This window comes from Oryx dammah, unplaced genomic scaffold (genome assembly GCF_014754425.2).
Source record: "Oryx dammah isolate SB20612 unplaced genomic scaffold, SCBI_Odam_1.1 HiC_scaffold_4, whole genome shotgun sequence".
In the NCBI taxonomy this organism is placed as follows: domain Eukaryota; kingdom Metazoa; phylum Chordata; class Mammalia; order Artiodactyla; family Bovidae; genus Oryx; species Oryx dammah.
Genome location: NW_024070188.1, coordinates 27,950,600 through 27,964,990, shown reverse-complemented (window position 1 = coordinate 27,964,990; position 14,391 = coordinate 27,950,600). Strand labels below are relative to the sequence as shown.

The 14,391-nt window shown below is 40.7% G+C and overlaps 1 protein-coding gene across 1 annotated transcript in view; it reads left to right on the top strand.

Annotated features, from left to right (window-relative positions):
- The window catches only part of FIG4 (FIG4 phosphoinositide 5-phosphatase), a 187,941-nt gene that overhangs the window by 108,136 nt on the left and 65,414 nt on the right, over positions 1 to 14,391 (top strand). Inside the window, exons 17-18 of the mRNA XM_040238513.1 lie at positions 9,279 to 9,337; positions 13,126 to 13,273. Of these exons, the coding sequence (XP_040094447.1) occupies positions 9,279 to 9,337; positions 13,126 to 13,273 (207 nt within the window). The remainder of the gene's footprint in view (positions 1 to 9,278; positions 9,338 to 13,125; positions 13,274 to 14,391) is intronic.

The following is a 14,391-nucleotide window of genomic DNA, read 5'->3' as shown; positions in this document are numbered from 1 at the left end:
TAAATCCTTACGCTGATTCTCAGAAGAATTAGCCAGAGGCAATAACCAGACTGGAGCATGGACGCTAGGGTAGAGCTGAGTTGGATTTTCTGCAGGTGTGTGACCTTAGATGTGTTTCTAAACCTCTGGAAATCTTGTTTTCCCAACTATAGAAAGGAAATGACTACACACACCTCACAGGTCACTTTAAGGATTAAATAAAATATGAATGGGAAGTACTTCCTATTGGGTCTGACACATGATCCACACAGTCTGGAAGCAGCCAAGCTCTGGAGGGACTGCCTGCAGTTAATACCTGTCTGACCGGAAGCAAGACATATAATCAGTCCAATTCTCAGTTTCCACATCAGTAAAATAGAGATAGTGATAGTGTCTGACCTGTAGGTTTTTCTGAGAATCAGATGAGATCATATAAATCCTTAGCACATAGTAGTCCAACAGATATTAGTATTGTTATTTTCTTTAAAACGACTACATTTCTTAGTTGTAATATTTGTTAAAAATCATATAGAATGACCATTAATTCTGGAAACTTAGATAATATTATTTTATCACTTTTTTTTTGTTGTTCATTCCCTAAATTGTGTGCAGCTCTTTGTGATCCCATGGACTGCAGCCCGCCAGGCTTCTTGCCCTTCACTATCTCCCAGAGTTTACTCAAATTCATGTCTGTTGAGTCAGTGATGCCATCCAACCATCTCATTCTCTGTTGTCCCTTCTTTTCCTGCCCTCAATCTTTCCCAGAATCAGGGTCTTTTCCAATGAGTCGGCTCTTTGCATCAGGTAGCCAAGGTATTGGAGCTTCAGTGTCAGTCCTTCCAATGAATATTCAGGGTTGAATGCCTTTAGGATTGGCTGCTTTAATCTCTTGGCTGTTCAAGGGACTCTCAAGAACCTTCTCCAGCACCACAGTTCAAAAGCATCAATTCTTCGGTGCTCAGCCTTCTTTATGGTCCAGTTCTCACATCTGTACATGACTACTGGAAAAAAAGAAAAACATAGCTTTGACAATACAGACTTTAGTTGGCAAAGTGATGTCTCTGCTTTTTAATACGCTGACTAGGTTTGTCATAGCTTTCTTCCAAGGAGCGAGCATCTTTTAATTTCATGGCTGCAGTCACTGTTTGCAGTGATTTTGGAGCTCAGGAAAATGAACTCTGCCACTATTTCCATTTTCTCCCCATCTATTTGCCATGAAGTGATGGGATGGGACCAGATGCCATGATCTTAGTTTTTTGAATGTTGAGTTTTAAGCTAGCCTTTTCACTCTCCTCTTTCACCTTCATCAAGAGGCTCTTGAGTCCCTCTTCACTTTCTGCCATTAGGGTGGTATCATCTGCATATCTGAGGTTGTTGATATTTCTCCCAGAAATCTTGATTGCAGCTTGTGATTCATCCACTCCAGCATTTCACATGGTGAACTCTGTATGCAAGTTAAATGAGCAGTGTGACAATATACAGCCTTGATGAACTCCTTTCCCAATTTTGAACCAGTTCATTGTTCCACATCCCATTCTAACTGTTGCCTCTTGACCTGCACACAGGTTTCTCAGGAGGTAGGTAAGGTGGTTTGGTTTTCCCACTTCTTTAAGAATTTTCCACAATTTGTTGTCATCCACACAATCAAAGCAGAAGTAGTGTTTTTCTGGAATTCTCTTGCTTTTTCTATGATCCCACAGATGTTGGCAATTAGATCTCTGGTTCCTCAGCCTTTTCTAAATCCAGCTTGTACATCTGGAAGTTCTTGGTTCACGTACTACTGAAGCCTCGCTTGAAGGATTTGAACATTACCTTGCTACCATGTGAAATGAGTGCAATTATACAGTAATTTGAACATTCTCTGGCATTGCCCTACTTTGAGATTAGAATGAAAACTGACCTTTTCCAGTCTTGTGACCATTGCTTAGTTTTCCATATTTGCTGGCATGTTGAGTGCAGCACTTTCACAGCATCATCTTTTAGGATTTGATATAACTCAGCTGGAATTCCATCACCTCTACTATCTTTGTCCATAGTAATGCTTCCTAAGGCCCACTTGACTTCATATGCTGTGATGTCTGGCTCTAGGTGAGTGACCATACTATCGTAGTTATTCAGATGATTAAGATCTATTTTATAACGTACTATTAGTGAACACTTTATTATGTATTTGTCTGTGTTTCCAAACTTTGTGACCATCTGTATTTTACACTGTTTACCAATGATTTATTCTGAAACAGTATTTTTATAAAATGATAAGGGAAGAGGGGATAAACTAACTTTGCTTGGAATTCATCCAAACCAATTCTCTCGAGATAACTAATTTTGTGGCTCAAAATCCCATGTTTATGAATCTGTTCAAAACTGCTGATTGAAGCTTTGTTCTGAATAGTACCGGAGTGGGTTGCCATTTCCTTCTCCAGAGGATCTTCCCAACCCAGGGATCAAACCTGGGGCCCCTGCATTGTAGTCAGATGCTTTACCATCTGAGCCACCAGGGAAGTCTGAAATAGGTTAGTATGTCATATATCATCTCAGATGCCATTTTTGAATCAGTGTTAATAAAGTCACCAGGGTATTTTTAGGCATTATACATTAATTGTCTCTTTGACTCAGAGTTGGGAGATTTCCTGGCACTATCTTCTGTCTGATATATGAGTTCCCTCTGTGTCTTCCCAGGTGGGGCTCAGCTGTACTGTGCTTGACTGCCGTTGGTTTGTCAACCAGCACCTGTCAGGTTGAGAGGTAGTCGTTTTCGGACAGTTCACTCACATCATTTTTTCTCATATCATGCTGAGATCCGTTTGTCTGTAACTTTACCTATTAATCTTAGTTTAACCCCCTGAGACCTTAAGAACACAGTTTTCTCATTCACTTGATGGTCTTTTAAATATTTGAAGACAGGTTCACACATTCTCAAAGTCTCTTCTTCTCCAGGTTTTCTGGAGGCTTTCTTCTGTATTCCAGTTTATGTCAGTGCTCTTTTTAAACTGTGAAATTCAAACCTGGGTCCAATAGTAGTCTGATTTTGGTCTAATTTGTGCCAAGTGTTGTGGGACCATTGGTACCATCATTCCCCTTGTCCTGGGTAATCTGTTGTTTTTTTTTTTTTAATCATGAGGTACAAAGTTACATTGACTGTTAGCAGCAATGCTGTTGTAATGTTAATTCTCTGGGCTTCCTATCCACTGGAACTCCCAAGTCTTTTTAACATGCCCTATCACCTTATGGCAGAAAGTGAAGAGGAACGAAAGAGCCTCTTGATGAAAGTGAAAGAGGAGAGTGAAAAAGTTGGCTTAAAGCTCAACATTCAGAAAACTAAGATCATAGCATCTGGTCCCATCACTTCATGGGAAATAGATGGGGAAACAGTGGAAACAGTGTCAGACTTTATTTTGGGGGGCTCCAAAATCACTGCAGATGGTGATTGCAGCCATGAAATGAAAAGACGCTTACTCCTTGGAAGAAAAGTTATGACCAACCTAGATAGCATATTCAAAAGCAGAGACATTACTTTGCCAACAAAGGTCTGTCTAGTCAAGGCTATGGTTTTTCCCGTGGTCATGTATGGATGTGAGAGTTGGACTGTGAAGAAAGCTGAGTGCCAAAGAATTGATGCTTTTGAACTGTGGTGTTGGAGAAGACTCTTGAGAGTCCCTTGGACTGCAAGGAGATCCAACCAGTTCATTCTAAAGGAGATCAGCCCTGGGATTTCTTTGGAAGGAATGATGCTAAAGCTGAAACTCCAATACTTTGGCCACTTCATGCAAAGAGTTGACTCATTGGAAAAGACTCTGATGCTGGGAGGGATTGGGGGCAGGAGGAGAAGGGGATGACAGAGGATGAGATGGCTGGATGGCATCACCGACTCGATGGATGTGAGTTTGAGGGAACTCCGGGAGATGGTGATGGACAGGGAGGCCTGGCGTGCTGCAATTCATGGGGTTGCAAAGAGTCTGACATGACTGAGCGATTGAACTGAACTAAACTGATTGCCATGCCTTATCTCTGCCATCTTGTCTTGCCTGTGTATGCTTTGCCTGCTTCCAGAAAAAAAAAGTAAACACGTATCCTATTTATTAGCTATTTCCTCTGGCTTTGTAGCTTCTTCAGAATTAATCAGTTGGCTGTCTTGATCCTAATGTAAGTCATTGTTGAAATAGGGTGAGTAAGAGTCCTTAAACAGAATAAGGTAGATAGCAGAGCCCTGTGGGTGCCACCCAACAGCTCCCTCTACCTTGACACTGTTATGTGATTTTTGGTTGGAATCATTTCAACAGCTGTAACTAACCATGCTGTCAACACTTGACTGTCCTGTCATCCTGCCCACATGTCTCTGTCTTGTTCACATATATCAGTTGCTTTGCTCAGATCCATATATGTTATTTCAGAGAGCTCCCAAGTTTACTAGTGGAGTTAAAGAGTCTTTTAAAATCTTCCTGACCTTTCTATGTGAGCCAGTGGAATTGAGCACGCTTAATACTGGAGAGTGAAAAAGAGAAAAGAAGCTGACTTACTAGGTGTTTATGCAGAGGCGGAAGTGGCACCCACCTGCCATCGCCTGTCCTCTGATACCTGGTCCGGAAGCAGATTTCTGTCCCGGCGCAGGGGCTCTTCCCCTGGGTGATTGTGCTGGTTGGGGAGGTGATGCCTCCCCGTCCTGTGCTCAATCCTCTCAGATGCTCTCCTCCTCCATCCATCTCAGCCCAGCTTCCCCAGAGCAGGTATTTCTTTGGGCTTCTTTCCTTCTGAGACCCACTTAGAAGAGTTGGACTTAAAAAAAAATTATTTACTTTTAATTGAAGGATAACTTCTTTACAATATTGTGTTGATTTGTGCCATACATCAACATGAATCAGCCATAGGTATACATATGTCTCCTCCCTCTTGAACCCTCCTCAAACCTCCCACCCCTTCCCACCCCTCTAGGTTGCCACAGAGTCCCACTTTGAGCTCCCTGGATCATATAGCAAATTCCTATTGGTCATCTGTTTTACAAATGGTAATAGTGAATATGTTTCCATGCTACTCTTTCCATTCATCCCACCCTCTCCTTCCTCCCCACAGCCCATGTCCATAAAGCTTTTCTTCTATGTCTGCATCTCCATGGCTGCTCTGCAAGTAGGTTCATCAGTACCATCTTCCTAGTACCATCCTCCATACATAGGTGTTAATATACAATATTTGTTTTTCTAACTTACTTGACTCTGTATAATACTCTAGCTTCATCCACTTCATTAGAAATGACTGAATGCATTCCTTTTTATGGCTAACATTCCACTATATCTGTGTACCACAAATTCCTTATCCATTCTTCTGTTGATGGACATCTAGGTTGCTTCCATGTCCTAGCTATTGTAAATAGTGCTGCAGTGAACATTTGGGGTACGTGTGTCTTTTTCAGTTTTGGGTTCCTCAGGGTATATGCCTAGTAGTGGGGACTGTATAGTATGCTGGGTCATATAGTAGTTTTTTTTCTCATTTTTAAAGGAAGCTCTGTACTGTCTTCCATAGTGGTTGTATAAGTCTCCATTCCCACCAACAGTACAAGAGGGTTCCCTTTTCTTCACACCCTCTCCAGTATTTATTGTTTGTGGATTTTTTATGATGGCCATTCTGACTGGTGTGAGGTGATATCTAATTGCAGTTTGATTTGCATTAAGAAGGGGACAACAGAGGATGAGATGGCTGGATGGCATCACTGACTCGATGGACGTGAGTCTGAGTGAACTCCGGGAGTTGGTGATGGACAGGGAGGCCTGGCGTCTGCGATTCATGGGGTCGCAAAGAGTCAGACACGACTGAGCGACTGAACTGAACTGAATAATGAGCAATGTTGAGCATCTTTTCATGTGTATATTAGTCATCTAAGAGACATGGGTTCAATCCCTGGGTCAGGAAGATTCCCTGGGGAAGGGCGTGACAACGCACTTCAGTATTCTTGCCTAGAGAATCACATGGACAGGTGAGCCTGGCAGCCTACAGTCCATAGGGTCACAAAGAGTTGGACACAACTGAAGTGACTTAGCACATTAGTCATCTGTGTATCTTCTTTGGAGAAATGTCTGTTTAAGTCTTTTGCCCACTTTTTTAAAAAATTTATTTTTTAATTGAAGAAAATTGCTTTACAGAATTTTGCTGTTTTCTGCCAAATATCAACATGAATCAGCAATAGGTATACCTATGTCCCCTCCTTCTTGAACCTCCCTCCCATTCTCTCCCCATTCCACCCCTCTAGGCTGATACTGAGTCCTATTTGAGTTACCTGAGTCATACAGCAAAACTGACTATCTATTTTACGTGTGGTAATGTAAATTTCCATGTTACTGTCTCCATACATCTCATGCTCTTCTTCCTCCCTGCCAAGCCATGTCCTTAAGTTTGTTTCCTATGTCTGTTTCTCCATTGCTGACCTGCAAATAAACTCATCAGTACCATCTTTCTAGATTCCATGTATATGCATTGCTGCTGCTGCTGCTAAGTCGCTTCAGTCATGTCCGACTCTGTGAGACCCCATAGATGGCAGCCCACCAGGCTCCCCCATCCCTGGGATTCTCCAGCAAAAACACTGGAGTGGGTTGCCATTTCCTTCTCCAATGCATGAAAGTGAAAAGTGAAAGTGAAGTCGCTCAGTCATGTCCGACTCTTTGCGACCCCATGGACTGCAGCCCACCAGGCTCCTCCGTCCATGGGATTTTCCAGGCAAGAGTACTGGAGTGGGTTACAATATTTATCTTCTCTTTCTGACTTACTTCACTATGTATCATAGACTCTAGGTTCACCCACCTGATTAGAACTGACTCAAATGCATTCCTTTTTATAGCTGAGTAACCCATTGTATATATGTACCACAGCTCCTTTATCCATTCATCTGTCAATGGACATGTAGGTTGCTTCCATGTTCTAGCTATCGTGAGTGTGCTGCAGTGAACACTGGGGTATTTGTATCTTTTTCGATTTTGATTTCCTCAAGGTATATGCCCAGTAGTGGGATTGCTGGGTCACGTGGTGGTTTTATTCCTAGTTTTTTAAGGAATCTCCATACCATCTTCCATAGTTGCCCACTTTTTGATTGGGCTGTTTTTCTGGTATTGAATTTTATGAGCTGTTTGTATATTTTGGAAATTAATCATTTGTCAATTGTTTCAGTTGCTGTTATTTTCTTACATTCTGAAGGTTGTCTTTTCACCTTGTTTATAGTTTCCTTTGCAGTGCAAAAGCTTTTAAATTAAATTAGGTCCCACCTGTTTATTTTTATTTCCATTACTCTGGGAAGTGGGTCATAGAGGATCTTGCTGTTATTTATGTTATACAGTGTTCTGCCTATGTTCTCCTCTAAGAGTTTTATAATTTCTGGTCTTACATTTAGGTCTTTAATCCATTTTGAGTTTATCTTTGTGTATGGTATTAGGAAGTGTTCTAATTTCATTCTTTTAACATAGTTATCCGGTTCTCCTAGCACCATTTATTGAAAAGACTGTCTCTTTCCCATTGTTTGCCTCTATTGTCCAAGATAAGGTGCCCATAGGTGTGTGGGTTTATTTCTGGGCTTTTTATCTTGTTCCATTGGTCTATATTTCCATTTTTGTGCCAGGACAATACTGTCTTGATGACTCTAGCTTTTTTGAAAAGTATTGTTAAGCTTTATTTTGCATAAGGATACAGTTTAGTAATATTTTTAAAAAATTTATGGCCTGATCTCTTAATTTGCTCTTAATTCTTTTTCTTCACACGGTGCATTCTGAGTTAAAACATGTTCTTTATAATGTTTTCTTCTTTTTCCTAAGTAACCGTTTTTTAGTAATTTATTTATATGTGCACTGATACCTTCTCTGCTTTCCTCCTCTGCCAATTCTATCTGTCTTCATTAGAATTTATGCCTGTGCTTGCTCGTGGGTGAGTTCTTTCTCTCTCTAACACACATGCTGCTGCTGCTGCTGCTAAGTCGCTTCAGTCGTGTCCGACTCTGTGCGACCCCATAGACGGCAGCCCACCAGGCTCCTCCATCCCTGGGATTCTCCAGGCAAGAACACTGGAGTGGGTTGCCATTTCCTTCTCCAGTGCATGAAAGTGAAAAGAGAAAGTGAAGTCGCTCAGTTGTGTCCGACTCTTCGCAACCCTATGGACTGCAGCCTACCAGGCTCCTCCGTCCATGGAATTTTCCAGGCAAGAGTACCGGAGTGGGGTGCCGTCGCCTTCTCCACTCTAACACACATCAGTTCAGTTCAGTTTAGTCACTCAGTCATGTCAGACTCTTTGCGACCCCATGAATCATAGCACACCAGGCCTCCCTGTCCATCACCAACTCCCAGAGTTCACTCAGACTCACGTCCATCAAGTCAGTGATGCCATCCAGCCATCTCATCCTCTGTCGTCCCCTTCTCCTCCTGCCCCCAGTCCCTCCCAGCATCAGAGTCTTACACCCTCTTAGCCTGGTGTGGCTTATTTTTATGAATAGATGTGGATTCATAGAAGTCACTGGTCATCTTAGGTTACTCCCATCTCTAGTAAATACTTGATTTGCTATCTTCCCTGCATTGACATTACACTCATTGCTGCATAGTTTTTGGAGTCTTTCACCCTCTCGCTTTTGAACATCAAGACTGCATTTGCCCATTTCCAGTGTCAGTTCTGCTCTTTAAAAAGAGTATTGAGCACAGCTCTACCAGGACACCTGAGTGCTCCCAGAGATGCTGTGCTGTCTCCTTCTGCCTCTTGGGCTGTGCATAGTTCCCTCTTATCTTGCGTATTTCTCTTTCCAGCATGAAACTGTGCTGGTGAAGATAGGAACAATACTGTAGCTCTACTTTCTCTTTATTTTCAACATGGCATTTCTAAAGCATAGAATAGTGTTTGACACACAATAAGTGCTTAATAAATGGTGAAAGTCTGAATGAATTCTTTGTAAGCAGCAGACTTATCCCTTTTCTGTTTTTTTGTTTTTTGTTTTTTTCCCCTTGCTTTAAAGCCTTGCTATTCAAAAAGTAGTCTGAGGACCAGCCCCTTTGATATCACCAGGAGCTTGTCTTAAATGCAGAATCTCAGGCCCCACCTACTGAATCAGAATCTGCCTTTTAACAGGATTTTCAAGTGATCCATGTGTATGCTGCCTTTGAGAAGCACTGCTCTAAAGCATAACTTCAGTCTCCAGCAAAACTTTAGGAGCCTTTCCTGTTATCCCAGTACTAACCACCCCCCACCATAGTTCGTTTGTCTAGCTAACACATTTTATCTAGTGAATTGTAGAAAACCAACATTTACATTTGGCCCATTTTAATCCTTTTTTTTTTTTTAAATAGTTACACTTACTGGTGGACACCAGAGGTGATAAAACATTTACCACTGCCTTATGATGAAGGTAGGTACGCTGTTTCTCCTTTAGTTTTTATGTCAACCTATTTGGAAATTATTATTAAATGATCTTGAAGCATTCATTTCATATAACATTTTATTAGAAAGAAATGAATGACTATTCAGTGTTATGTTGCTGTTATAATAGATAGGAGATTATGACATCTTAGCTTTTTTTAAAGGGTAGAGATTGTATTATACTTATTTTGTCTAAATAGGCCAATACCTTGTATTGTGTCTTACCAGTTATCAGGTATGTCACTCAGATGTTTAGTGGATATATTATTTCATCATTTAAAATTAGTAGTTAATATATTCCTACATATTTAGGGGGAATGAGGAGGAAGTGAGGACCCATTCACAAGGAGAAATAAAAACTCTCCCTATATCTAAGCAGTGAAAAAAGGTACAGATAAATGTATAAAACTATATTTTAGTCACTGAAGATTAAATTATATATTAATCTGTTAGAAAGGCAGGAAAGTTTTTACATTCAAAGAATACCTTCAGATGTATTTTAACATATTAGAACAATGTTTCCAAGTTTAAATAATTGATCAGTTTGAAATAGAGTTTATTCTTGATTCTGTTATTGATTCTTCCAACCATGGACAAGCCAGTTTTCTCAATTGTGAAAGGATGCAATGATCTATTGCCAGTCTGGAACACTCCAGTTGAAGATTCCATCTAATCACATTTGACCACCCTGTTTTTGGATGGTATGGTGGAGGCCATAAAGTAAGAAGATTGCAAATGAGTTCTTCACAAATTATTAATTAGCTTTTAAAAAGCATTTGTTAACCTTGAAATTCTGGGCAAAATCATAAATCATACTGCATGGTAATCCAAGTCTATGCCCCAACCAGTAATGCTGAAGAAGCTGAAATTGAACGGTTCTATGAAGACCTACAAGACCTTTTAGAACTAACACCCAAAAAAGATGTCCTTTTCATTATAGGGGACTGCAATGCAAAAGAGGAAGTCAGGAAACACCTGGATTAACAGGCAAATTTGGCCTTGGAATACAGAATGAAGCCGGGCAAAGACTAATAGAGTTTTGCCAGGAAAATGCACTGGTCATAGCAAACACTGTCTTCCAACAACACAAGAGAAGACTCTACACATGGACATCACCAGATGGTCAACACCGAAATCAGATTGATTATATTCTTTGCAGCCAAAGATGGAGAAGCTCTATACAGTCAGCAAAACAAGACCGGGAGCTGACTGTGGCTCAGATCGTGAACTCCTTATTGCCAAATTCAGACTTAAATTCAAGAAAGTAGGGAAAACCACTAGACCATTCAGGTATGACCTAAATCAAATCCCTTATGATTACACAGTAGAAGTGAGAAATAGATATAAAGGACTAGATCTGATAGATAGAGTGCCTGATGAACTATGGACGGAGGTTCATGACATTGTACAGGAGACAGGGATCAAGACCATCCCCATGGGAAAGAAATGCAAAAAAGCAAATGGGTGTCTGAAGAGGCCTTACAAATAGCTGTGAAAAGAAGAGAAATGAAAAGCAAAGGAGAAAAGGAAAGATACAAGCATCTGAATGCAGAGTTCCAAAGAATAGCAAGAAGAGATAAGAAAGGCTTCCTCATTGATCAATGCAAAGAAATAGAGAAAAACAGCAGAATGGGAAAGACTAGAGATCTCTTCAAGAAAATTAGAGATACCAAGGGAACATTTCATGCAAAGATGGGCTCAATAAAGGAAAAAAATGGTATGGACCTAACAGAAGCACAAGATATTAAGAAGAAGTGGCAAGAATACACAGAAGAACTATACAAAAAAGATGTTCATGACCCAGATAATCACGATGATGTGCTCACTCACCTAGAGCCAGACATCCTGGAATGTGAAGTCAAGTGGGCCTTAGAAAGCATCACTACGAACAAAGCTAGTGGAGGTGATGGAATTCCAGTGGAGCTATTTCAAATCCTGAAAGATGATGCTGTGAAAGTGCTGCACTCAATATGCCAGCAAATTTGGAAAACTCAGCAGTGGCCACAGGACTGGAAAAGGTCTGTTTTCATTCCAATCCCAAAGAAAGGCAATGCCAAAGAATGCTCAAACTACTGCACAATTGCACTCATCTCACATGCTAGTAAAGTAATGCTCAAAATTCTCCAAGCCAGGCTTCATCAATACGTGAACCGTGAACTTCCAGATGTTCACACTGGTTTTAGAAAAGGCAGAGGAACCAGAGATCAAATTGCCAACAACTGCTGGATCATGGAAAAAGCAAGAGAGTTCCAGAAAAACATCTATTTCTGCTTTATTGACTATGCCAAAGCCTTTGACTGTGTGGATCACAATAAACTGTGGAAAATTCTGAGAGAGATGGGAATACCAGACCACCTGATCTGCCTCTTGAGAAACCTGTATGCAGGTCAGGAAGCAACAGTTAGAACTGGACATGGAACAACAGACTGGTTCCAAATAGGAAAAGGACTACGTCAAGGCTGTATATTGTCACCCTGCTTATTTAACTTATATGCAGTGTACATCTTGAGAAATGCTGGGCTGGAAGAATCACAAGCTGGAATCAAGATTGCCAGGAGAAATATCAATAACCTCAGATATGCAGATGACACCACCCTTATGGCAGAAAGTGAAGAGGAACTAAAAATCGTCTTGATGAAAGTGGAAGTGGAGAGTGAAAAAGTTGGCTTAAAGCTCAACATTCAGAAAATGAAGATCATGGCATCTGGTCCCATCACTTCATGGGAAATAGATGGGGAAACAGTGGAAACAGTGTCAGACTTTATTTTGGGGGCTCCAAAATCACTGCAGATGGTGACTGCAGTCATGAAATTAAAAGACACTTACTCCTTGAAAGGAAAGTTATGACCAACCTAGATAGCATATTTAAAAGCAGAGACATTACTTTGCCAACAAATGTCTGTCTAGACAAGTCTATGGTTTTTCCTGTGGTCATGTATGAATGTGAGAGTTGGACTGTGAAGAGAGCTGAGCGCTGAAGAATTGATGCTTTTGAACTGTGGTGTTGGAGAAGACACTTGAGAGTCCCTTGGACTGCAAGGAGATCCAACCAGTCCATTCTAAAGATCAGGCCTGGGATTTCTTCGGAAGGAATGATGCTAAAGCTGAAACTCCAGTACTTTGGCCACTTCATGGGAAGAGTTGACTCATTGGAAAAGACTCTGATGCTGGGAGGGATTGGGGGCAGGAGGAGAAGGGGATGACAGAGGATGAGATGGCTGGATGGCATCACCGGCTCGATAGATGTGAGTCTGAGTGAACTCCGGGAGTTGGTGATGGACAGGGAGGCCTCGCGTGCTGTGACTCATGGGATCGCAAAGAGTCGGACACGACTGAGCAACTGAAGTGAACTGAAGAAGATTCAGTTGTTCTGGGAAAAAAGATAGGAATTCAACAACCTAATGTTGCCCATAATAAAGAGGATTTGAAATATAACAGAAAATTTAATAAAACAGCTGCATAATTTTTATCTCTAGGGCAGAGGGTGTTTATTTAAGAGAAAAAAGGAATGTAAAGAATTGAATGATTTGATTTCTTCAGTAATTCCTCACTCCCGCCCCAGCTTCCAGTAGCCTCCGCCTCCTTAGCGATGGTCTTGCTCAGCTCTGCCGTGCATATTCTGTGCACGCGTCTGGTTTCAGTTCCAAGTGTGTAAGTGCTAGAGGCACGACCCGAGCCTCGTTCAGTGCACTCCCTGTGAGCACAGTTGACATGACGAAAATGTTTATGAGACGTAACCTGAAGACTCTTAAGAGTAACAGGCAGTATCTCTCTTAGTTATCTGTGCTGCGAACTTGAAGAAGTTAGTAGTGAAGAAATTTCACAAATATGAAGAGGAGATTGACATCCACAATGAGTTCTTTCGACCGTACGAGCTGAGTAGCTTTGATGACACCTTTTGCTTGGCTATGACGAGTTCAGCACGGTATGTTGTGAATTCTCTGAGACTGGAAGCACTGGGGAACTGTGGTTTTCCTAGTTTGTTTAGCTATGTCTTCGTTTACTCTTCGGCATGCCTGCTGCAGGTGGTTGTCCAACCTCTGAAATTCCTTCTGCAGTTGGGAGCCCATTACTCAGGAGGCAGTCCTTCTATTGTTGGACAGCTCTCCATCCTGGCCTGTCACCTTTGAACATACTTCATTTTTCTGTCTCTTTTGGACTTTAATGGGGCCTTTTAGGAAAATGATGGGTCTAGATTAAGAAAATTAGGCTCAGAAAATCAGTTTTTGACCGTTATGATTTATACTAAAGTTTGCATTTTTGTATTTACTTTTTGTGTTTCACATTTTCTTCAAATGTGATATATGTGTGCCTAAACTTAATATAGTACATGGTGAAACATATTTCATGGTTTGTTTCCTAGAAGTCACTCTACATTTTGCTTTGGTTTCAGATAGAAAGTTTGGAATTTTTACTTGCTTGATTTTCAGTTATACTTGCTAAAGTTTAGCAGTTTTAACTGTGAGGTTATCGTCATTTTCCTTTGGGTTATACATAAATTTTAGTGAGTAGCAAATTCTCAAATATGTCATCCATAAATCATGAGGATCAACTGAGTAGTTCAAAAAGAAAAATTAAACCACTTACATTTGAATGGAACATTTTCAAACTGTTAAGTAGGCATTTTTAATCAGATTCAATATTACTTTCTTTTCCTTCAAAAAATGTAATATTGAGTCACATGCTTGGAGCAGTATCCTTGCCAGAAGTTATGAGTCTTATCTGCATAAATCATGTAACCATTGCTTCTTTGGCATCTATTAAGGAGTTTCGTCTGGCTTCAGCAGTAATAGTAAGGTAGCCCCTGTATCATGAGGAAGTAGCTTCAGCTTATCACAGTAAGTGGTAAATTAACAGTTTCTATTTAAAGTGTTCCAGTGTTATAATGAATTAACTCCAGACTAATGAGACAGATGTTGATACTTCAATTCATACCACCGTGTTTTTGATAATTGTGTCTGCCTCCTTAGGTGCTATAGTGTAATAAAAACATTGTCCATAAAACCGAGCATCTTAGTGTCTTGCCCTCAGTTTTATGAGTTT